Raw genomic sequence first — 22,896 nt, 5'->3', positions numbered from 1 at the left:
TTGTTTTTCAAAACAGGGTTTCTCTGTGTTACAATCCTGGAACTAGCTCTTGTAGACCAGGTCTGCCTCAGACTCACAGAGATCTGCCTGTCTCTGCCTCCCAAGTGCTGGGATTAAAAGCATGCGCTACCACCACCACCACCACCACCACCACCCGGCCTAGACTGGGAGTTTAGAACAAAGTGACATTTTTTCCAGATGACTCTGCACTGATGTGAGGGCGTGGGCATAAGACGTGGCGGGGAGAGGAGAAGGCCATGATCCTGCTTTTTGGTTTTGGTTTTCTTCTATGTTTTTCAAGGCAGGATTTCTTTGTGTAGCCCTGTCTATCCTGGAACTCACTCTGCAGACCAAACAAACTATCCTTGAACTCACAGAGATCCACCTGCTTCTGCCTCCGGAGTTTCGGGATTAAAGGTGAGCCACCACCAGGCTGGCTCACTGCGTTTTTTAATGAGTCCGTGGGTACTCTGCATACACTTTAGTTCTATAGAACAGTGGGTTGTAAGGATAGGAAGCTACTGGAACCTTCTAGGGAATTAGAAAAGGTGCCAAGAGGTGGTTGCCACCCCAGGGTACTGGGGCTCCCCACATGATGCTAGGGTATAACCCAAAGTGAGTACGTCAGTGTCAGAGAAGGCGCTAGTGGGATAAGACTCGGAATCAAAGCCATGTCCCATGACACAGGCACATCCTACTTGGCTGCTGAGACTGAGGGGCACTGTTCCCAAGATTCCTTCCCTACCCTGTCTGGCCTGCCCAATCTGTCCCAACACTCCCCAGAGGCACTGTCAGGCCTCCAGTCGCTCTCAGGGTACAGGCTATTCTTTGAGATGAAGAAGGTCTTGTTCTCCTTTTTTTGCTTTGTGGTTTCTCCCTCCCCCCCAGTGTGGCTGAGCTGTGAGGCCAGAATTTTGGGCCCTGCTGCTGAGTGACCTTGGGAAAGCCTACCCTGTTTCAGAGTCTCTGTTTTTCTTTTTCTCTAAAACTAGGTAAATAACAGATATCCCACTGAGATAAATCCTAGTAGTCACTCCCTAAAACCCAGGGTTTACTCACGCCCCGTAAGCCCTCTATCACTGAGATACATTTCACCTCTCTTCTAGTGCTAAACACACACTCACATACACAGGTGTATACACACAAATAAATAAATGAGTGGATAAATGTAACGGGAACTTTGGAAACAAATTAACAAAAAATGATTAGGTGGCTGAGTGTGGTAACTTGGGTCTGGAATCCAGTGCTTGGGAGGCTGAGACAGGAAGAGTGCTCCCTGTTCTAGGTCAGCTTGGGCTATGTTTTGAATTCTAGGCTAGCTTGAATTATATAGTGAGACCATGCCTTTCATGGTGGTGGCGCACGCCTTTAATCCCAGCACTTGGGAGACAGGTGGATCTCTGTGAATTCAAGGCCAGCCTGGTCTAAGTGGTGAGTTCCAGGACAGCCAGAACTACAGGGTAAGACCCTGTCTTAAAAAACAGAAGAAGAAAAAGGAGGAGGAGGAGGGGCGGGGGATGGGGTGGGGCAACAAGATGGTTCAGTGGTTAGAAGCGCTTGCTGCTAATCTGACAAGAGTTTGCTTCCCAAGCCCCACCTGGTCTCTCACAAGTTCTTCTCCGACCTCCATATGTGTGCACGCAAGAGCCCTGACCCCCTGCCAACAAATAAAAGCGAGGTGGGAGGAGAGTTGGGGAAACATCCTTTAGATTTTCACAGTTGCAAGAAGATAAGTATAATCAACATTGTTCAAAGAGAAAACAGAATCCTAAAACAACAACAAAAGACGAGGCGGGAGAGATGTCTCAATGGTTAAGGCACTGACTGTTCTTGCGGAGGACCAGAGGACCTGGGTTTGGTTTTCAGCATCCGTATGGTGGCTTGCAGGCATCTGTAATGCCAGTTTCAAGGGATCCAGTGTCATCTCCTGAACGGGCACCTTGTGTACATATAGACACATAGGCAAACACTCGTATACATAAATAAAAAAGAAAACAGATAACGGTAACACTTTATTTCTTTGACTTTGCTTAAAGTCGAGACCCCCATCATCACAGACGAAACAATTGTGTCTTGGAAAAGTACCCATTATCTCAGTCCCGTAACTCACTGTGTAGCCCAGGCTGGCTTCACATTCCTGGCAATCTACCTCAGCCTCTGGAGTGCTGGGATTATAAAAGCACACCAACACATGACTTAGCGATAAGGTCTGTTATCTGACCTCAAAAGATTAAGTATGAATGGTGAGTGCAAATAAGAGAAGCTGGGCGGCAAGGTGGTGCAGGCTCTTAATCCCAACACTTGAGAAGACAGAGGTAGGTGGATTTTTGTGAGTTCGAGGCCTGCCTGGTCCTCATAGCAAGTTTGAGGCCAGCTAGAGTTACATAGTGAGATTCTGTTTCAAAAAAGCAAAAGACCAGACCAAGACAAAAAACCCAAAATGAAGTAAAGTTTTGGGGAACTGGAGGCAGGAGGCTCAAGAGTGCTGGGGTTATGGGAATGCCATTAATCACATGGATGGAGGCCACTACCACTAAACTGTGGTTTTAAACTAAACCAAATTTGAGGCAAGTTTTACTTAAACACTGGCCAGGTGGATGGGCTCTGGCCAGGTCCATACCCAGGTTCCCGGGAAATGGCTCGAATCAAGCTTTGCAAGGGCTTAAGGAGGAAAACCCATAATTCACTTCATTTCCCATCAGGTCCTTCAGGGGAAGGCATACATCCTGCTACACCTCCAGCTTACATCCAGTCTGGGGCAAATGCATATCCTGACATATTTTCTGCGAACCTCCTGCCAACATGTGATCAAGCACTTCTGGTGTCGAAGGGTCAAACAAACTTGTTTAGGGAAGAGAAAAACAACACATGACTTTCTGTCTCCCATAAACAATGGCCTGCAGCATTGCAGGTCACGCTTTGTTTAGGGATCTCTAAGGCATAGTAATTAAAACTTTCTCGGCAATCTTCCCAAAAAACAATCTACAGATTCAATGCAATGCCATCAAGAGCCCAGCAAAATTCTTCAAAGACCTCGAAAGAACAACACTCAACTTCATATGGAAAAGCAAAAAACCCAGGATAGCCAAAACAATCCTGTACAATAAAAAAAAAAAATACTTATGGAGGCATCAAAGTCCCTGACTTCAAACTCTACTACAGAGCTACAGTACTGAAAACAGACTGGTATTGGCATAAGAGCAGACAGGAGAGCCAATGGAACTGAGTAGAAGACCCGGATATCAATCCACACATTTTCGAACATCTGATATTTGATAAAGAAGCAAAAAAATATCAAATGGAAAAAAGAAAGCATATTTAACAAGTGGTGCTGGCATAACTGGATATCAACATGTAGAAAAATGAAAATAGACCCGTATCTATCACCATACACAAAACTCAAGACCAAATGGATCAAAGACCTCAACATAAAGCCAGCCACACTGAACCTTATAGAAGAGAAAGTGGGAAGTACACTTGAACACATTGGCACAGGGAACCACTTCCTAAATATAACCCCAGCAGCACAGACACTGAGAGAAACAATTAATGAATGGGACCTCCTGAAACTGAAAAGCTTCTGTAAAGCAAAGGACACGGTCAACAAGACAAAACAACAGCTTACAGAATGGGAAAAGATCTTCACTAACCCCACATCAGACAGAGGTATGATTTCCAAAATATACAAAGAACTCAAGAAATTGGACACCAAAAGATCACATAATCCAATAAAAATAAAAGGAGTACAGACCTAAACAGAGAACCCTTAACAGAGGAATCTAAAATGGCTGAAAGACACTTAAGGAAATGTTCACCAGAAAAATACAAATCAAAACAACTCTGAGATTCCATTTTATTCCTGTAAGAATGGCCAAGATCAAGAACACTGATGACAACTTATGCTGGAGAGATTGTGGGGAAAAGGGAACACATCTGCATTGCTGGTAGGAATGCAAGCTGGTACAACCCCTTTGGATGTCAGTGTGGCAATTTCTCAGAAAATTAGAAAACAACCTTCCTCAAAACCCAATAATATCACTTTTGGGTATATATCCAAAGGATGCTCAATCGTGCCACAAGGACATGTGCTCAACTATGTTCATAGCAGCTTTGTTTGTCAGAGACAGAACCTGGAAATAACCTAAATGCCCCTCGATTGAAGAATGGATAAGAAAAATGTGGTACATTTACACAATGGAGTACTATATAGCAGACAAAAATAACAACAGCTTGAATTTTGCAGGCAAATGGATGGAGCTAGAAAACTTTATTTTGAGTGAGGTAACCCAGACACAGAAAGATAATTTTCACTTGTACTCACTCATAGGTGGTTTTTAAACATAAAGCAAAGAAAGCCAGCCTACAAACCACAATCCCAGAGAACTTAGACAATAATGTGGACACTAAGAGAGACTTACATAGATATAATCTGCATGGGAAGTAGAAAGTAGAAAAAGACAAGATCTCCTGAGCAAATTGGGAGCATGGGGACCTTGGGGGAGGATTGAAGGGGAAAGGGGAGAGACAGGGAGGGGAGCAGAGAAAAATGTAAAGCTCAATAAATATCAATAAAAAGTAATAAAAAGCCGGGCGATGGTGGTGCACGCCTTTAATCCCAGCACTCAGGAGGCAGAGGCAGGCGGATCTCTGAGTTCGAGACCGGCCTGGTCTACAAGAACTAGTTCCAGGACAGGCTCCAAAAAAAAAAACAAAACAAAAACAAAAACAAAAAAACAAAAAACAAAAAAACCACAGAGAAACCCTGTCTTGAAAAAAACCAAAAAAAAAAAAGCAATAAAAAAGAAAGATAGGGAAAAATAGGGGAAGATAAGGAAAAAGAAGCCCCTTCACCTGGAATCTGGTTGGAGCAGAAAAGCAAGAACGCCAGCAGAATTACCTATGGCCTAAGGCGCCAACCCCCACTCCTAGATATAAGTCTACAATTTTCTAGCAATTTTACTAGAAAATCCACTTACCAAGAAGCACATGCACTCAGCCCCTTGTGCAAGTTCAGGGGCTTCTGATTTTAGCCGACCAGCTTGGAACCCTGCCCAAGACACTTCTGGATCCCACCTACAACCTTAGTTATCAAATAAAGAAACGAGGATCGGGTTCCCAGAAATAGAATTCCAAAAAGCTTCCTAAATCTGTTGAACCCTAGCGTCCAATCACCGAGGAGGAGGAGTCACCCCAAGAGACCATCTCTCATATCACAGCTGATGTAAAAGCATGAGGATTTTATTAATTCTGTCATGACAGGGTCTTCCAGCAGTCGGGAGGCTAGAAGACCCTGAATGTCTGGTACAGGCTATTTTTAAAGGGAAAAACCCCAGAAGGAAGGGGTGTCTGGGGGTTGTTCTTTAACTATTATGATTGGCTTATTCAAAAGGGCTATTACCAACAATTGGCTGGAGAGTGGTTGCCAGATCAGATGAGCTAAAGGGAAACTTCTGAGGGTCACTTTGCCAGGGACTAAGTCAAAACATCAGTAACTGAGTCAACATCTAAGGGTTATCTTGCCCCTATTCAGGGAGATGGAAAGTTCCCAACATCTCAGTACGTGTATGCATAGCTGTTATGTCCTTGGTTCCCAGGGAAGGAGGGGAAGTACTGAGAGTTGTCAGAAATGGCTTTAGAATTGTCTTAAAGTTCTACAAATCTTTTGTGAGAAGACTCTTGAAATGCGAGTCTTTGAGAAGGCCAATCAACCCTCCAGTGTGTCTTAACTTTCTTCCGAGCACCATTTTTGTCTCATAAACCACATGCTTAAATCTACATTCAAATATTTTTAATAAAACCACCAGCTCTGCTTCACCATGCAGCTAGTCCTGAAATTCCTTTCAGCGACGAAGTCCACGGGGTTTGGTCCTAGTGGAGATCTCGAACGCCTCAGGCTGCTGCGGTGGCAAAGTGCGCTATCTCTGTCCTCTCAACATTGACATTTCTGGTATTTTGTTTGTGCTTTGGATATTAAACTTTGGTAATGTTTTAGCAAAAGATCGCGGATCTCGGTAAACCCCACTGTACTCTCAGTTCAACCCCAAGCGCAGATGTTTCCTCCGGACTAATGAGGCCAATCTCTGACCCTCAAAAAGCCTCAGGGGCTTAGCAAAAGTTGTTAAAAGTCAGATGCCAGGAGTCACGGGGTATGGTAGAAGCGGGAAACTGGCAGGGGCCTTTGTATTTGTACAGATAAAAATCTGGGAGGGAAAAAATAATCAGAACCTCAAGGAGATAGAAGCCTTCTGAAGGCTACGGACCCACCCCAGCGCTTCGCCCCGCCCCCATAAGGCCCCGCCCATCTTCCCCACGCCCCGGTACTCAGCCCCGCCCCATCCGCGGGTTGATAACTGCTTCTCTACATTCGGCCCCGCCCCCTCTTAGCCACACCCCTCACGCAGTCCCGCCCCTTGTGCTCGACCCTTCCCCGACCTTTTAGCCTCGCCCCTTCCCTCAGCTCCGCCCTCAATCGGCCCCGCCTCTCGCAGAGCCTGTTTTGTCCTGGGCACTCAGCTCCGCCCCTTGCTCCGCTGGCTCTGCCCCTGCGGTAGGCCGTTGAGGGTGGGGCTGAAGCGGGCGGTTCTGGGGGCGTGGCTGGAGAAGTCCCTCCTGGGGCCTGCAATCTGGGCAGCGCGGGGCGGAGCGCTGAGCGCGGGCCCGGCTTTGCAGTGAGACCTGCGGGCTTTAAAGGCACCTGTGAGCGGCAGTTTCTAGCTCGACCGTGAGGGCCTTCGTCGTCATGCATCGTGTACCGCTGCTACTCGTGCTGGGCTTGCTGCTCGCGGTCCCCGCCGCCCCTGCGCGCCTCGGCCCGAAGCGCGTGAGTGTCCCAAACCCTGGAGTTGCGTTCCTGAAACAGACCCTCTGCTGCAGCCAAGGGCTGTTTGCTTCCGATTGTTCGGAGGGACTCGTCTCCTCCGATCGCTTCTGTACCATCCTTTTTGGGTGCAAAGCAGCAGTGCAATCGCACTGGCCTCAGGCCCAGGTTCTCAGTCTGTGACTCGCTGCATTATCCACTGGTCTTTCCCCCTGTTTTCTGCTTGACTCGGAGGTCTTCTTGCGGGTGGGACGGCTGAATCAGACCCCGAGATCCAAATTTGGCCACCAAGGGACTGAGAATCAGCCGTGGGATCCCGCTGTTCCTGGTTGTGAGCTACTGAGGCTCCCTCCACCCCCAAATCTTTCACTTCCCAAGTCTCTCTTCTACTCCTGTGCTGCATACCCCTGGGAAAGGGAAGTTTGGTCATTCTGAGTAAAAAGCCCAGTTCCATTGCCGTTTGCTGTGGCCAAAAGGGGTAAATCCTAGTCCTCCAGATCCTCTTCCTCCTGCCCCTTCAGGGAGATTTGTCTAAGCCTGGAGCGGTAAAGAGAGAGACTGAAAGTGGTGGTGGGGGCGGTGACTTCTGATTCCTCTTCTGTTGTTGATTGTGGATTACCTGAGCCTTGGTCTGCTGTCTGTAAAATGGGTGTGATGCCAGCACAGGGTGGGGGCTTTCATGAAGGAGATAATTTTGTGGAATGCAAAAGAGTAGTACGGTTGAGGCCAGCACGGCTTTAGTCTTGTTTAGTCTGGAGGCAGGAAGTGGGAGGAAGGACCTTTTGACTTCATTTGCCCAGAGGCTAGGCAGCTTGACTCTTAGAGTCCTCGGCAGCTGCCTTGTGAGGTAGAGCCCAGTTAGAGACTGGGCCCCGAGGATATCTCTCCTATGTGCTTTGCCTGAGGGTACCATTTAACTTCTGGAGCTCAGAAAGCCAATTTGGAGGCTTTGTAGGCACCAACTTCCTTCTGTCCATTAGGGACTTACTCAAGATGTCTCGGTGAATGTTCCTTTTGAACCTTACCTTCTGCCATCTATGTCTTCTCTGTAGGCTTATGTGCTCAGAACCTGACTTTGCAGTCATGGGCTGGTGGAGGCTGTGGAGTGACCAGTGAGTGAGGAGTGAGACTCCCGGAGCCCTGGCTTCCTCTTGTATTGTTGACTGATCTTGTGACCCTGGGATGTGGAGACAGTAGCTGTGCCAGGCAGATAGGAGGCAATTACTAGACTCTGTGTTATATAGTGGGTATCACTTATTGTATACCTACTGTGTGCTATGGGTTGAGCTTTATATTCCCCTTTAAACATTTCTTTTCAGCCAGGCGGTGGTGGTGTGCATGGAAGGCAGAGGCAGGCGGATCTTTCCAGTTTGAGGTCAGCCTGGTCTACAAAGTGAGTTCCAGGACAGCTAGGACTGTTACAGGGTTTCTGTAGCCCCAGCCAGCGTAAAACTCTGTATGTTATTAAGGATGTCCTTGATCTCTGACCTTCCTGCCTCTATCTCCCAATTGCTGGGGTTACAGGGAACTTGTCTAATGATCTTAATTTTGGAGTAATTCATAAGGATAGGATTGAATTTCATGTATTTACCTAATTGCCCTTGTTAGTGTCCCAGATTATCAGTGTATGCTCCTTAAAACCACGGAGCCAGTGTGAACTGAACCAGCCTTTATTTGGGTCTCATCAGTTTTCCATGAATGTCCTCTTTCTGTCCCAGCACCTGCTCGGGGTACCATATTGTCATCCCTGTCACATCGTCCCACTCTTTAAATGAGCTTGGCCCTCTTTAGGAGCTGAGTCCTGTTGCTTTCTGTGTACAGACTTTTTAATTCTGGCCACCGTCCTTGCAGAAGACATAGTTGTGCCCATTTGCACAGTGCGGAAGTTGACCCTCCAGGGCTTAGTTACCATGCCAGAGGCACCTGCTAGGGAGAGCGGCAGCAGCAGGTATGTGACCTTAACCTATGCCCGTAGTTGGCCCTATCTTCTGCTTATGTAGCCACATCTTTCTGTTGTCACGTTCTGGCTTGTTCTTCCTGTGTCTTGGTCTAGGCTGGGGGTGACATCTCCCAGGTAGGCACCGTTGATCTCCATCCTCCCTTTCCCCGTGAGCCTGGACTCAGGTGCTGGAATGCATTATAGCTGCTGCTGCTGCCCAGGCCCTCCCTGCCAGTAGGCAAACACCTTGTGAGAAACTCCTAGGGCTGGGTGAAGAGGTGTTCAGGAGAGGGTGGAGGATTCTAAAAGGGCACTCTGGAAACTTCCCTATGCCCAAAATCAATCTTCAGTGCGAATCAGGCTGCTGATTTGGGGGAAGCAGACCCTCCTCCCGCTATTTTAGCCCAGGTTACTACTCAGCCATTTTTTTTTCACTTGGTCTTATGACCATCCCCTCCACCCTTCTCTTCCAAGCATAATACTTTCTTCTGAAGGTGTTCTATTGCACCACGGCTAGTTGGTTCTCTTGAATGTGAGCCGTGAGGGCCTATCGTAAATGAGCCTACTACCCCTCCAGTATCAGCCAGGTCCCTCATCCAACATGGCTAGTCTTTTGGTCTTTCTGCAGTACCTCAACCAGCTGAATTTCTTCCCCGGGATCTTGGCTTGTGCTTCTCTGTAGCAATGGCTGACTTCTCATCCAGAAAGAGCATCTTAAGTGTCCCCTCTTAACCACCCTCAGTAATACCTGAGTTACTCCCCACACCTTCCGGATCCTCCCATCCTCCCTGCCTTTCTCTCTTCCTTTTTCTAACCTTTGGTACTCGGGTTTGAACCCAGAGCCTCAGGCATGCTAGGCAAGCTCTCTACCTCTGAGTTACACTGCCAGCCTGGGTGATGTTTATTTACATTAGACAATCAGCCACACAAGGCTGGGCAGGACTGACTGCTTCTATTGTTTACATAGCCCTTAGTTCAGGGCCTGAAATAGTTGCTCCATAAATACTTGTGGAATGAAGTTTGAGTAAAATATCTGCTGGTACCTACCCTGGCCCTGCCTTTCTTAGTCACAGTGTGGCCTTTCATTCCAGGGAGCAGAAGCCCATGCCAGGAAGCTTGAACATGGAGTTTAACAGGCTCCCGGGGATCTTAAGGAGCTGGTGGCAGGAAACAGAGGCCAGGAGGGCACATGGCTGTCATTCAGTGAGCCAGCTCATGCTCGGTGCCTGACACCATGACATGAGTTCTTATATATGTGTTCTCACCTTTTTGCAACAGCCCTGAGAGGAAGCTATAAGGGCTTCCACTTAGAAGGTGTGGAAGTCAGGATTCCAAGGCAGTATGTGTGCCAGGCTGTGATTTCAACCCAGGTCTGTCTGACTGGAGTCTAGTTTTTCTGAATAGCACTCCAGGCTGTCACCGAACTCACTGTGTACTTGAGGATGACTTTAAACTACTGAGCTTGTTTCCCCCTCACGAGTGCTGCTGGGATTATAGGCCTTGTGCCCCATGCCTGATTTTATATTGCTTTTTCTTCTGTTTTAAGGACAGGGTCTCACTGTGTAGCCCAAACTGGCTTCAAACTTGAAATCCCCTGCCTCAGACCCCCAAGTGCGAGAGTTATGTCACCATGCCTGTCTCCTTCAGTGCTGTCGTAGATCATACGGTGTCTGACTCTGTGTCCCTTTTCCATAGGACAGAAGAGGTCTTAACCTCGCGTCTTCAACTTGAGTTTGGTGTTGAGTCACAGGTGTACATGTTTGGAACCCAGATTACAACTTTGGACCCAAGATAGTGCCAAGCCTCATGTCATAGGGTCTCAGTTTCTTGTGTCTTAATTCCAAGATCGGGCAGAGAGAAGCTGTGGCCTAGCTTGGATCAGGTGTTCCTTGGGTCCTGATGGCTTATGGGTGTGTTAAGATGGAGACCAGGCTGGGGTGCAGGATTTCCAAAGCCCGCGCGTGGATGATGGCAGTGCTGAGGATCCTTGTGGGTGGCCTGAGGCCTGTGAGTGTGCATGAAAGGAGAGATGGAGAGGGGAAGGGAGGTGTGGGATGAATTCTAGATCCTGAGGTCCTGGGGTGAGGATGGTCACATGAGGTGGACCTGGGGCACATGGAGGAAGGTCAGGAAAGGGCTTCTGTAAGAGGAGTCGTGGGTGACTCAGGTTGGGGATCTGGTGTGGTTCATGATAGGGGAGTAAGAATGTGCTTGCAAGATGGGAAAGTCACTTCCTGGGATTGCTCAACATTGAGGGACCCCTGTAGGTCTCGTCCTGTGGGTCCTGTTTGTTCCCCAAAGGTTGAGACTTGGGTTACTGTTGTTCCCCACCCCCGGGTTAGTGTGTTCCCCATTGTTGCTAGCCTTGGATTGGACATGGGGTGGGACATGACCAGGCTCAATACAAGGGTGACTCTTCCAGGAGCTTGTCCTGTCCTGACCTAAAACTGGCTGGAAAGAAATGGGTGGCAGGAGAGTGGGGAATCAGAGGAAGAACCCCCAAAGCTAGGTGGGGTTAATTCCATTTTTAAAAGAATATTTAATTTATTCATTGGTAGCTTATGTACAATGTATTTATTTAGATCATCTCCAGTACAATCCCACACCTTCCCCTCCAACTGCCCAGTACATCTGCTACCAGCTTCATCTCCTTCCTTTTAATATAATAACCCAGTGGATCCAATTAGTGCTGCTCATGTGTGCATGACTTAGGGCGAGGGCTACTATGAGTAACTCCCCTCCACACACAAATAAGGAATTCCCCTCAACTGCCAGTACTTCTTTAGCCAGAGGTAGGATCTTTCTCCCTCCCCTCTCCCTCCCACCTTTCCTTCCTCCTTCCTTCAATCCATCCTTCCTTCTTTCCTTGTAGCCTAGGCTGATCTAGAGGGACCACAAACATTCCATCATCTTGCCTCAACCCGAGTGCTTACATTCGGGCTTACACCACCACACTCAGCTAAGTTTCCCCTCCCTTGCCCCAGACAGGGTCTTATGCATTCAGACTGGCCTGTGATGGGCTATCTAGTTGAAGATTATCTTAATTCCGAATGCTTTGCCTCCACCACCCAAGCGCTGCCTCTGCCACCACACTGGGTTTGTGCAGTGCTGGGGATGGAGCCTAAGGTTTCCAATAGGCCACACAAGCAGTCTACCAACAGAGCTACATCCCAGCCCCTTTCATTTTGAAGTTCAAGGTCTGTTTAATGGACCTTCATCTCACGCTTTGGGAGGCTGCCCTGGGAGTCCTGCCTGAAGAATGGGTCAGAGGAGTGTAACTGTTACCATGGGGCTCAGAAGGGTGCGTGCAGGCCTAAAAGCTTCTTTTCCTTCACTTCCGCCTTTGTGTCTGGTTTCCCTAGCTTCCCCGACTCAGCAGCTTCTCCTGGGATAACTGTGATGAAGGAAAGGACCCTGCAGTGCTCAAAAGCCTGACACTCCAACCTGACCCCATCGTCGTTCCTGGAGATGTGATTGTCAGTGCTGAGGGCAAGACCACCGTCCCCCTCGTTTCTCCTCAGAAGGTGAGCCCTGGGCTAGGGGGAAGAGATGCAGGGAGTGGGCAGCCGGCAGGCACTGAAGGAGGTGCACACCCAAGGGGGTGTGAAGGATTTCAGAATTCACAGACTTGCCAGGTTCATCTCTATGAACCTGCTACCATGCCTAGCTTCTTATAGATGTCTTTCTTTCTATATTTTTCTTTCTTTTTGTAACTGTGGATGGCCTTGAACTTCTAAATCTTCTGCCATCACCCCCTGTGGACTGGCATTACAGGCATGTGCCACCATGCCTAACTTCTTATAGATGTCTTTTTTTGTTTGTTTTGTTTTTGTTTTTTTTCGAGATAGAGTTTCTCCGTGTAATAGTCCTAACTGCCGTGGAACTAGCTCTTGTAGACCAGGCTACAACTCACAGAGATCCACCTGCCTCTGCCTCCCGAGTGCTGGGATTAAAGGCGTGTGCCACCACCCCCTGGTTTATAGATCTTGTAGTCTAACTCCTCAATTGCTAGTTATTGTTGGCTGTTATGGACCCTGTCAGAATCGTCACACACTTGTACTAACGAGACAACGTGATCAATTTGGAGACACTGTACAAGGCTAGGATTTGTCCTTATAATGTTCTATTTATGCTTTCATGATCATGTAGCTTCACATTAATTTTATTTATTTATTATTATTGTGTATGCAATAATAATAACAACTCAGGGCCTCATGCTTGCCTGCCAGGCACTTTATCTTTCCCTAGCCTCACTTATTTTTAATTAATTTATTTTTTTGAGATGAGATTTCTCTGTAACCATGGCAGTCCTGAGCCTCACTCTGTAGACCAAACTGGCCTCAAACTCAGAGATCCACCTGCCTCTGCCTCCCAAGTGCTGGGACTAAAGATGTGCACCACCACGGCCCTGCTGACTCTTAGATTCGTGACCCTAGTGGATTGGTTTCCTTATGATATGAAATCCAGAAACAATCCTGTCCAAGTGGAGGAATAATGACCCATGTTAGGAGAGGGTAGCTAAGGGCCTCAGGAAGTGCCTGCCAACCCAAGACAGAGGCCGGAGTCCTGCTGGCAGTGCCTGTCTCCCTGGTCTAAAACTGAGACTAGTGAGTGGCACACACCTTTAATCCCCAGCACTTGGCACAGAGGCAAGTAGATCACTGTGAGTTTGAGGCTAACCTGTATGTTTATAGTGAGTTCCAGGACAGCTAGAGCTATATAGTGAGACCCTATCTCAGAAAACAAAACAAAAATTGGGGAGAACCTCTGTGCAGGGCAGACCCTATGAAGGGGGTCTCAAGAAAGAGGTAGATACTGTATAAAACACCCCCCCACTCTGGGAGCTGAGGAAGTAGATACTGAAGGAAGTTGACCGACTCCCTCAGGGGCAGAATTAACCTTCCAACCAGGCCCTCTGGCTCTTCCTGATCTGAGGAGGAATAGGCTTGCCCAGAGGAGAAGGCAGGCTGGGGAAAAGGGTGCTGTGCAATCAGGGTGGATTCATATTAGTTAATAGAGCAGTTCAGTGAGGCAAGCAGGAGTCAGGCCATGCTGACATCACCCTCTCTCAGCCAGGACTCTTGACACGAGGGCATTTGAAGATGCGGGCAGGAGCCTGGGTCTAGTGGAGTCTGGAGGAATAAGGACCAAACCAAGATTTATTTCTCAGAAGTGGAACCTCGGCCAGGGTGATGGCCCACAACTGTAACTAATCCCAGCATCTGGGAGGTGGAGGCGGGAGGATTGGGAAGTCGTGGTCATTTTCTGTTATACAGCAAGTTTCAGACCAGCTTTGGCCACATAAAATCCTGCCTCAAAAACACCAAAATCCAAACAACACAAAGTGAAACCCCAAAATAAAGCGAAGCTGAGACTGGCAGTTGCTAGCATCTTGAAGGGGATTTGAAGACTGTGGCTTCCGGGTTTGGGAGATGGCCTAGCTGATAACATGCTTCCTGTGCAAGCATTAGGACTTGTATTCAATCCCCAGTACCCCTGTAAAAAACCAGGCGTGATGTAGTGTGCACTTGGACCTGAGGAGGTAGAGATGGGGGAATCCCTGGCAAATCAGTCTGGATGAATCAGTGAGAGACCCTGAATTAAAAACCAAAGTGGAGGGTGCCTGAGAACACACACACACACACACACACACACACACACACACACACACACACACACCATCCTGGCTCTGAGAGACAACTGGCCTATATGACAACTTATAGAGTTAATCTTCTGCATGTGCCTAGTGCAACTGGGCTGTTTGCCTGGGAGTCCTGGCTGCTCTCCGCAGTCAGGTAGGCAGTCATTAGAACAGGAGTGGGATCAGGGTAGCTTGGCAGTGGGAAGATCATTCTAGCTTTCTCATCCAGGTGAGTCTGGGGAGGTCATTCAGCTCCTGTAACCGGCCACAATAAGGCTCATAGACAGCCTCAGAGTAACTCCCCATACATTTCCATTGGTTTGTTTGAGACAGGGGCTAGATGTGTAGTCCAGGCTGGCCTTGAACTTGCAGTTCCTCCAGGGTACCAGGAGCTGTGCACTGCTGTGCCTAGCCGTGTTTCCATGTATTACCCTGTCATCTGTGCTGCAACAGAGAAAATGTGAACCAGAAGCAGCCAACAGAGAGAAAGACCCTATAACTGAGACTGGATGGCGGGCCCACCCAGGACATGTGCCACATTCAGCCAGCCAGTGGACAGTGGCATTGGATAGTGACAACTGGAAGATGGTTTGTGGGTCAGAGAGAAGGGACATTTGATGATCCATGCCCACCACACTCTCAGGAAGGGTGAATACTGGGACTCAGTGTGAACATCCCCCCAGCCAAATCCTACCCTGGAGGAAGAGACAGAGGGGAACTGTAAATTCAAGGCCATCCTGGTCTAGACCCTGTCTCCAAAAAACCAATGGAAATGTCTAGATTACTCTGAGATTGGTCTATGAGCCCATTGTAGCTGGTTGTGAGATGAAACTTGAAGAAGCAGGAGCAGGAATGTGTGCTCTGGAGCTCACACTGTCACCTTGGTCAAATCCTGTGGCAGGTGGAGCTTGTGTTGGAGAAGGAAGTAGCTGGCTTCTGGGTCAAGATCCCTTGTGTGGAGCAGATAGGCAGCTGTACCTATGAGGACTTCTGCCAACTCTTGGACCTGTACATCCCCCCTGGAGAGTCCTGTCCGGAGCCCCTGCACAGCTATGGGCTGCCTTGCCACTGTCCCTTCAAGGAAGTGAGTACTGGGGTGTCAAGGTACTAACTACTCCTCTGCAGTAGAGAGAGAGAGAGAGAGAGAGAGAGAGAGAGAGAGAGAGAGAGAGGGGGGGGGGGGGTGGCCTTCTCACGCTGCATATTGCTGTGGGTATATGAGAACTGTTATGTTGGAGGCCGGGGCCTTGGTTTATCCATTGGTGGAATGGGACAGCTTTGTGCTTAGATGTGACCACTGGTGCCCTTTATACTTACCCAGCCTGGAAGAGCGCTATGGCAACACTCCTGGCTCTTAGCAGAATGGAGAGAGTGGCAGATCATAGCTGTAGGTGGGTAGGCTACCCTGACCTGGGCTCACTTCTTCCCCTTAGGGCACCTATTCACTGCCCACGAGCAACTTCACAGTGCCTGACCTGGAGCTGCCGAGCTGGCTGAGCACGGGCAACTACCGCATCCAGAGTATCCTGAGCAGCGGTGGGAAGCGCCTGGGCTGCCTCAAGATGGCTGTTTCTCTCAAGGGCAGATAGCCTGGCAGCAGCCACCACAGAATGAAGGGGCACCAGAAAGGCCTGCCTCCTCTTCTGTGTTCCAGGGCCCAGACCTGCACGCCCCTAGCTGCATTCTCCTACTGTTCTCTCTCTGCAAATCATTGTGCAACCTGACCCGAGGGAGGATGGACCAGGCTGGCCGCCATCTGCTGGGCTGTGAGCCGCGCTCTTCCCCATCCCTACGACTTTCTAAGAGTTTCTTTCCTATCCAAAACAGTCAAGGAATGGGAGCCAACATGTTTGAGGAATCTTAAGTTCAAACTGACCCAACCTTGGCCTCCTGAAGTTATCCCCACCCCGACCCCTTCTTTTGAGTCACCAACATAAAACAAGAATAACAGTATTAACCTTTCTCATTGCACCCTAAACTTCTCCTACGAAGAGGCTTAGGTAATCCATGTTAGTCTGCCCCCCATTACTGCCGCGATTAATTATATTCTCTTCCCAGTTTGCCTAGCCACCACAGGGGCTGGATGGATCCAGGAGAGGCAGGGCGGTGTGCGTCAGAAACCCGGTGGGCGTCATGATGGGCATGTTCCACTAAGCTCCGTAAAAGCCCAGGTGCCTGCAGGGCTAAGCAGAAGGCCTAGAGAGCCAAGGCAATCGCTTCCGGGCATGGCTTTCACTTTTCCTTTTTTGGCATGACACACACACAAGGAGTGGGCTGACATTCCTTCTACTAGACAAGGAATCAAACCCCAAACCCAATAGCACATGTGCTCTGGTGCCAGGTGGCCAGGGTCTGGAATGGCATATCTAGTCCTGTGGGGGAGGAGTCCAATGTGAGCAGTAAGTGCCATGTAAGAATGTTGCCAGATAGTCACAATGTTTTTTCTCCCTTAGGCTCCAAACCCAGATTTTTATATGAAATTTTAGAATTTTTAACTGTTGGTAACAAATGTTTTTTATATACTGTACAGGCCAGAGGGGCCACAAGGACTTGTCTGGGGGCTCTCGGGCTCACAGGTGACTGCTTTCTCACACCTGTTCATCTTCTCAGTCTCAAGTTACCTGGCATCATCTCTTCCCTCTTCAGGGTCAAGTCCACGGTGCCTGACCTCAAAGAGGGCTCAGCCTGCACTAGAGGAGGTCCAGGTGGTCTCTGAGAGCTGGGCACTGTGCCAACCTCAGAGTTCATCACCATCAGGATACAGGGGTTCACACTGGAGGGGGGCCCCAGAAACCACCATGTGGAACAGGGATCCCATGAAGAAAGTGGATCCTACATCAGGTTGTACCATGACAACTTCCTGGGCCTCAGACAGCCCGAGTTCTGGACTGGAAGCCTAGGCTGGCAATAAATCTTTTTAACTTGCCGAGTGCCCTCGTTTTTTTGGTTGCATTCTTCACTGGGCATGGCTGAGTGTTTTGGAAGTTTGTTTGTGATGGGCTGTTGCTGTGGAAGGACTTGGTGGGTGGTACAGGGGACTCCGGGCATCACCAAACATGGGTGCTTGTGTTTATCTTAGTAGTAGCTGGGATTTCTGCTTTGCTCTGAGGGTGAGCCTGAGCTCTCAGGGGACGATTTTACTTTCTTTACCTACAGTTTCCCATCATTCTGTCTTGTCTTCTTTTCATTTCTTCATTTTCTTTTCTTTTTTCTTTTCGTGTGTGTGTGTGTATGTGTGTGTGTGTGTGTGTGTGTGTGTAGGCTAGAAGACACCCTTGGGTGGTTTCTGCTTTTTGTTTGAAACAGGGTCTCATTAACCTGGAACTCGCTGTGCAAGCCAGGCTGTCCGGTTAGCGAGTCCTAGGTATCTGTCTGCCTGCCTCCACCTCACATCTCACCATTGCTGGGATGACAAATGTAGTCTATCATGCCCACCCAGGGTTTTACATGGCTCAGGGGATCTGAACTCAGGGCCTCACACTTGTAAGTACTTGATTGAGCCCCTCCCCACTCTTTAATTTTGAGACGGGGTCTTACTCTAGCCTAGAGTGCCTCAAACCCCTTATATAGCAAACACCTATGTCTCTAGACTTGATTTCCTTCTGCCTTCAGGATTACAGGCCTACTCCACCATGTCTAGCTCTCTTTTGATTTCTAGTTTGCATTCTGCTTTTGTGCTTTGGTTTCTCACTGGGTGGTAGAGATTAAGATTAGCCTGGAACTCAGTCCTTCTGTACCAGCCTCCTGCACACTGGGATTATATGCATGTACCACCAAATCGGTGCCCACGTTCAGAACAGAACCTTACTAGCTCAGGAGATCTTCTTATGTTTGTCATACTTATTAAAATGTGCCTTGATGTCTCTTGAGGGGTGGAGGTAAGATTGAAGGACGACATCTTAGATCATGGAACGAAGCAGGATGGTGTGTTTTGAGGCCTAGAAAGAAGGAAACGAGGTCTTTGGGAGCAGGCACTTGAAGAGGATGTTGACCTACCAGCTCTTGTTTCTCCATTTGCTTCCTGCCCACATGAAGTGAGCACGCCTGCATACATCCCACCATGATACCCTCCTTCCCAATCCTGCATTTATCATTCCCTCATGGTACCCCATTTCCCAACCCTGCTTACATCATCCTGTTGTACTATGCTCTGCTCTGCCATGCACCCTCCTGAATACCGGGATTAAAGGCGTGTGTCACCAGCCCAATCTGGAAGGTGGGTTTTTATTTTTCAGTGTGGGGTTTCATTTTTCTCTTTGTTTTGAGACAGGGTCTCAACATAGTCCTCGATAGTCTCAAAGCTTCTGTGAAGCTGAGAATATTGATATGTGTGTGTATGTGTGTGTATGAAATTTTTATTTTTGTTTTTTGAGGCAAGGTCTCCCTGTATAGCCCTGATTGGCCTTGAACTCTGGCCTCTGAGTGCTGGGATCAAAGGCATGGACTCCACATTAAGAGAATGCAGGAGTCAACTTGGAGCCAACTTGATGACTAAGTCTTGGTCAATTTGAGCAATAGAAAATGACAATAACTCATTTGAGCCTTTTAAATAAGAACACAGGATAGAGCCCTGTACACAGTGAATCTCAAGGAAAAACAAGTAGAAAAAGAGCAACAGCCTCAGGAGTGAATGCCACAGGCAGGACTCCCATGTGGATGCTAAGCCTGGGATGAGCCGGCACAGAGCAAGTGTCTGCATGCTTTAAACACCTTAACCTGGCAGGGTGTGATGGCTCACACTTGCAATCCAGCCCTTAGAGGATTTTAAATTCGCAGCTAGCCTGGGATGCAGTTGAGACTCTGTGTCAAAAACAAAACAAAACCCTATAAAATGAACAATTATTGAAGGACATAGGTCATTTCCCTGAGATTCTCTTTCGAAGTATGTCATTTCAATATAACCATGATCAGATAGCCTGGAACAGGTCTCCAAGGTCAAGACCAGGAATAATAAGGAAAGATCGAGAGACAGTCATATACCAGGAAAGAATAAAGTATAGAGATGAGCTGTGAGATCCCCATCTCGCTGGCCCAGAATGGCCTTTTAGCCGTGTTAATGAAACGGTTCTGGCTGTGGTTGTGGAGGGTGGGTAGCATTAGTGACAGCCAGGAGAAGCACATGCAAACTATTCTGTCTTGCTTTAGAGGTTTTTTTTTTTTTAAATAAAAAGGTTGTGAGACTGCTTTGTGGAAGTTTCTATTAATTCGTTTACACGTATTTAGTGTGTATGTGCGGGAAGGCATCAGTATTAGGGCATTTGTGCCATGGTATAAATGTGGAGGTCAGAGGATAACTTGGGAGTCAGTCTCTCTCCTACTGTGGATTGGGGATTAAATTGGTGTCAGTTTGAGTGGTAAGTACCTTTACCTGCTGAGCCATCCCAATACCCAAATAATTAAAAATTATTTTTAATTAGCAAACACTATTCCATTTCATTATTACATTTTCAAATAAAAATTGCTGATTCTCCCACCATGACCACCGTGTCCCCCTCCTGTGGGTCCTTCCCCTTCTAGTCAGTGCTGTGTCTACATCACTCAGGGTGCTTTATTGCCCTCCTCCATACCCTCCCCCACAACACCGATTTCTCTGTCTCACGGTCCCCTTTCCGGTTTTATTATCTGCACCCACGCACGATGCACACAGATCCCTCTAAAGAGGAAGAAGACCCACAGATCTGAGCCTGCTCATATGTTACTTCACCCTGGGAAGGAGCTGATACATAGCTGTGTCGCAACACACAGGCTCTGGGGAAGGCAGCAGCTGTCACAAGACCTGAGGATGAGAAGGGGTTAAGTCTGTGGAGAGAAAGGAAAAAAGGCCCCAAAGGAGAGGGAGCATGGTGCTTTGGGGATGGGACAGGCTGGCGTGGCTGCAAGGAGAAGGTGCTATTGGTGTCAGAAGAGGCTGGGAAGATGGGAGAGGTTCTTAGTTCCCAAGACCATCAAGATCTAATTTCTAGAGATATCAGTTACTTCCGAATGGAGTGGCATACATGGGATTGGGTACCAACTTATGGGACCTTTGTGAGGTTTGAGTCAGATACACCCTGGAGAATACCAACAGAACTATTATTACTCTAAGAGGGTTACCTGCTAGCTTTGTTCATTCATACAGCTTAGAAACCCATTGTTGCCTTTGGCTGTGTATGTTCAGTTGGTAGCTAATTTGTTTTTGTTTTTGAAATTATGACTTACTATGTTGCCCAGACTGGACTCCAACTCACGATCCTCCTGCCTCAGCTTCCTGAGTGCTGGAAGAATAGCCATGTGCCACTATGTTTTTGCTTGGTAGCTAATTTAAAAGTTTTTTTTCTGTGTTGTGTATGACGTGTGGGTGGGTGAGTGTGTATTTGTGGAGTTCGGAGGACAACCTCAGGTTTGATGTCCTTGTTTTCCACCTTTAGACAGGGTCTCTGTTTTTCAGCTCGGTATGTGCCAGGCTCCTTGCTTTTGGGCTTCTGGGATTCTCCCGTTTCTCCCTCCCATCTCTCTGTAGGAGAACTGGTATTTCTGACTCATGCAACCATACTGTTTTATGCAGTGCTAGGGATTCAAACTCGGGTCATCAGGTTTGTGTGGCAAATGCTTTATCCACTGAAACTTCTTCCCAACCCTGCCAAATATTAAAAAAATAAATAAAAATGTAGTGTTTGTGTGCATGTGCAAGCACTCCTGAGTGTGCATTCCTGTGTCATAGTGCTTGTGTGAACCACAGGACAACTTGTAGACATTGATTCTCTCCTTCCATCACGTGAGCACAGAAGACTGTCTTGAGTTGTCAGGTTTGGCAGCAGCTCCTTTACCCACTGAACTACCTGGCTGCTCTCTCCCAACTAGAACCTTAAAACATTTTAATTTTGAGATAGGCTCTTGCTAAGTTACCTAGGCTGACTTTGAACTCACACTGTAGGACACACACACACACACACACACACACACACACACACACACACACACACTCCATGAATTTTTTGTTTGTTTTTTAAACACAGGGTCTTACTATGTAGCCCTGGCTGGTTTGGAAACTCTCTATGTAGATCAGGCTGTCTTCAGACTAACAGAGATCCCCCTGCCTCTGCCTCCTGAGTGCTGGGATTAAAGTCATGCTCCTCCATGCCCTTTATAGACAAATATTTTTTTCGAGACAGGATTTCCCTGTATAGCTTTGGATGTTCTGGAGCTCACTTTGTAGATCAGGCTGGCCTCAAACTTACAGAGGCCAGTAAGTTTGCCTCTGCCTCCCGAGTGCTGGGATTAAAGGTGTGCACCACCACTGCTGGCCTCCACTGTAAATTTTTAAACCTTAATCCCTGAGTAGCTGGAACTTTGGGCCCAAGACCAGGCCCAGCTGGGAAGATTATGTACGTAAAATATTTCAGTCAGAGAGCTGGGTGTGTGGTTCACACTTGAACTACCACCATTGGTGCGTTAGTTTCTCTTCTCTTAGCTTTGAACAAATACTTGGCAGAAAAACAACTCAAGGGGAGAGGGAGTTATTCTGAGTTAGTTCAGAGGAAAGCAGTCCCTCACAGCCAGGCAGACATGATGGCAGGCATGGCTGGGTTCATAATGTTGGCACTCCAAAAATCATAAGACATGTTTCATTAGTTTGTATTCCTTGTATAGAGTTCTGGCTTAGTAATAACAACCTGCCATTCAAGATCCTGTGTACTGGCCTTATTCACTTATTATCTGCTCCTGGCTCCTCTTCTCTGTTTCCCCTTCATCTCCCAAATGCTCCTTCTGCTTTTCTTGGTGTGCATGTATGTGTGTATTAAATCCAGATTCCATGGATGAGAGAAAGCATTTGACATTCGTCCTTCTAAGTCTGGCTGCTTTTGCTCAGCAGCCTGCTCTCAGTCCCCGCCACTGTCTGTCCACCAGTTCCTGCTGTTCCACAACAGTCATCCTCACGTGGACAGCATCCCCAGCCTCCCACTCACGGGATCACATTATTCAGCCATTTCAACTACCTGTTCCTTTTTCTTTCGGTAACCTTGGTGAAGCTCCAGATCCAGCCAGATGGGACATCATTCCTCTCTGTGACTTAAACAGTGCAGCTCAGAACCAACGATGTCACATTTGCACAGAAGAAAAATGTAATGGGAATGATATTTGAAAGTCTTGGGGATCGTGACTGACCCCCGCTTCTGTATCCCAGATAGTTTGCTTTCAGTATCAGGTCCCAGTTTTTCCCAGAGACATTATTAAACAGAGGCTGCTTACTTGCTTGCAGAAGTTGAGGTCTTGATGGTGTGCTCCCAGGGTACATAGCATTAGCTCATCCTCCCAAGGGCAGGAGGGCAGGGGACTGGTCCAATCTCATCTTCACTTAGTCTGTCAATCCAGATAACCTTGGGCTCATCACAATCTCATAATAATAACAGAGCCATGCTCCCAGTGAAATCCCAGAACATCCAAACATTTAGGGGCGAGAAGAGGTGACATCCTGATTCCTGGAAGTCGCCCCTTCCCATGACATGCTCTGAGGACAGT

The 22,896-nt window shown here is 47.9% G+C and overlaps 1 protein-coding gene across 1 annotated transcript; it reads left to right on the top strand.

The window, feature by feature from the left end:
- The first annotated feature begins 6,493 nt into the window (after positions 1-6,493).
- Positions 6,494-17,323, top strand: Gm2a (ganglioside GM2 activator). Its single transcript, XM_075992561.1, has 4 exons — positions 6,494-6,820; positions 12,119-12,280; positions 15,299-15,481; positions 15,831-17,323. The coding sequence occupies exons 1-4, from the start codon at positions 6,740-6,742 to the stop codon at positions 15,984-15,986; spliced, it is 582 nt and encodes a 193-aa protein (XP_075848676.1). The 5' UTR covers positions 6,494-6,739; the 3' UTR covers positions 15,987-17,323.
- The last annotated feature ends 5,573 nt before the right edge of the window (positions 17,324-22,896 follow it).

The sequence above is a fragment of the Microtus pennsylvanicus genome, chromosome 11 (assembly GCF_037038515.1).
Source record: "Microtus pennsylvanicus isolate mMicPen1 chromosome 11, mMicPen1.hap1, whole genome shotgun sequence".
NCBI classification, from domain to species: domain Eukaryota; kingdom Metazoa; phylum Chordata; class Mammalia; order Rodentia; family Cricetidae; genus Microtus; species Microtus pennsylvanicus.
Note: the sequence above shows the minus strand (reverse complement) of the source record. Positions and strands in the feature narration are given on the sequence as shown.

What these genes read in the sequence shown, in the direction of transcription:
- Gm2a (XM_075992561.1), top strand. Translation starts at nt 6,740, where the DNA reads ATGCATCGTGTACCGCTGCTACTCGTGCTGGGCTTGCTGCTCGCGGTC. An exon ending in CCCTCGTTTCTCCTCAGAAG is followed by an intron (nt 12,281 to 15,298) that starts GTGAGCCCTGGG and finishes ATCCTGTGGCAG; the next exon opens with GTGGAGCTTGTGTTGGAGAA. An exon ending in GCCACTGTCCCTTCAAGGAA is followed by an intron (nt 15,482 to 15,830) that starts GTGAGTACTGGG and finishes TCTTCCCCTTAG; the next exon opens with GGCACCTATTCACTGCCCAC.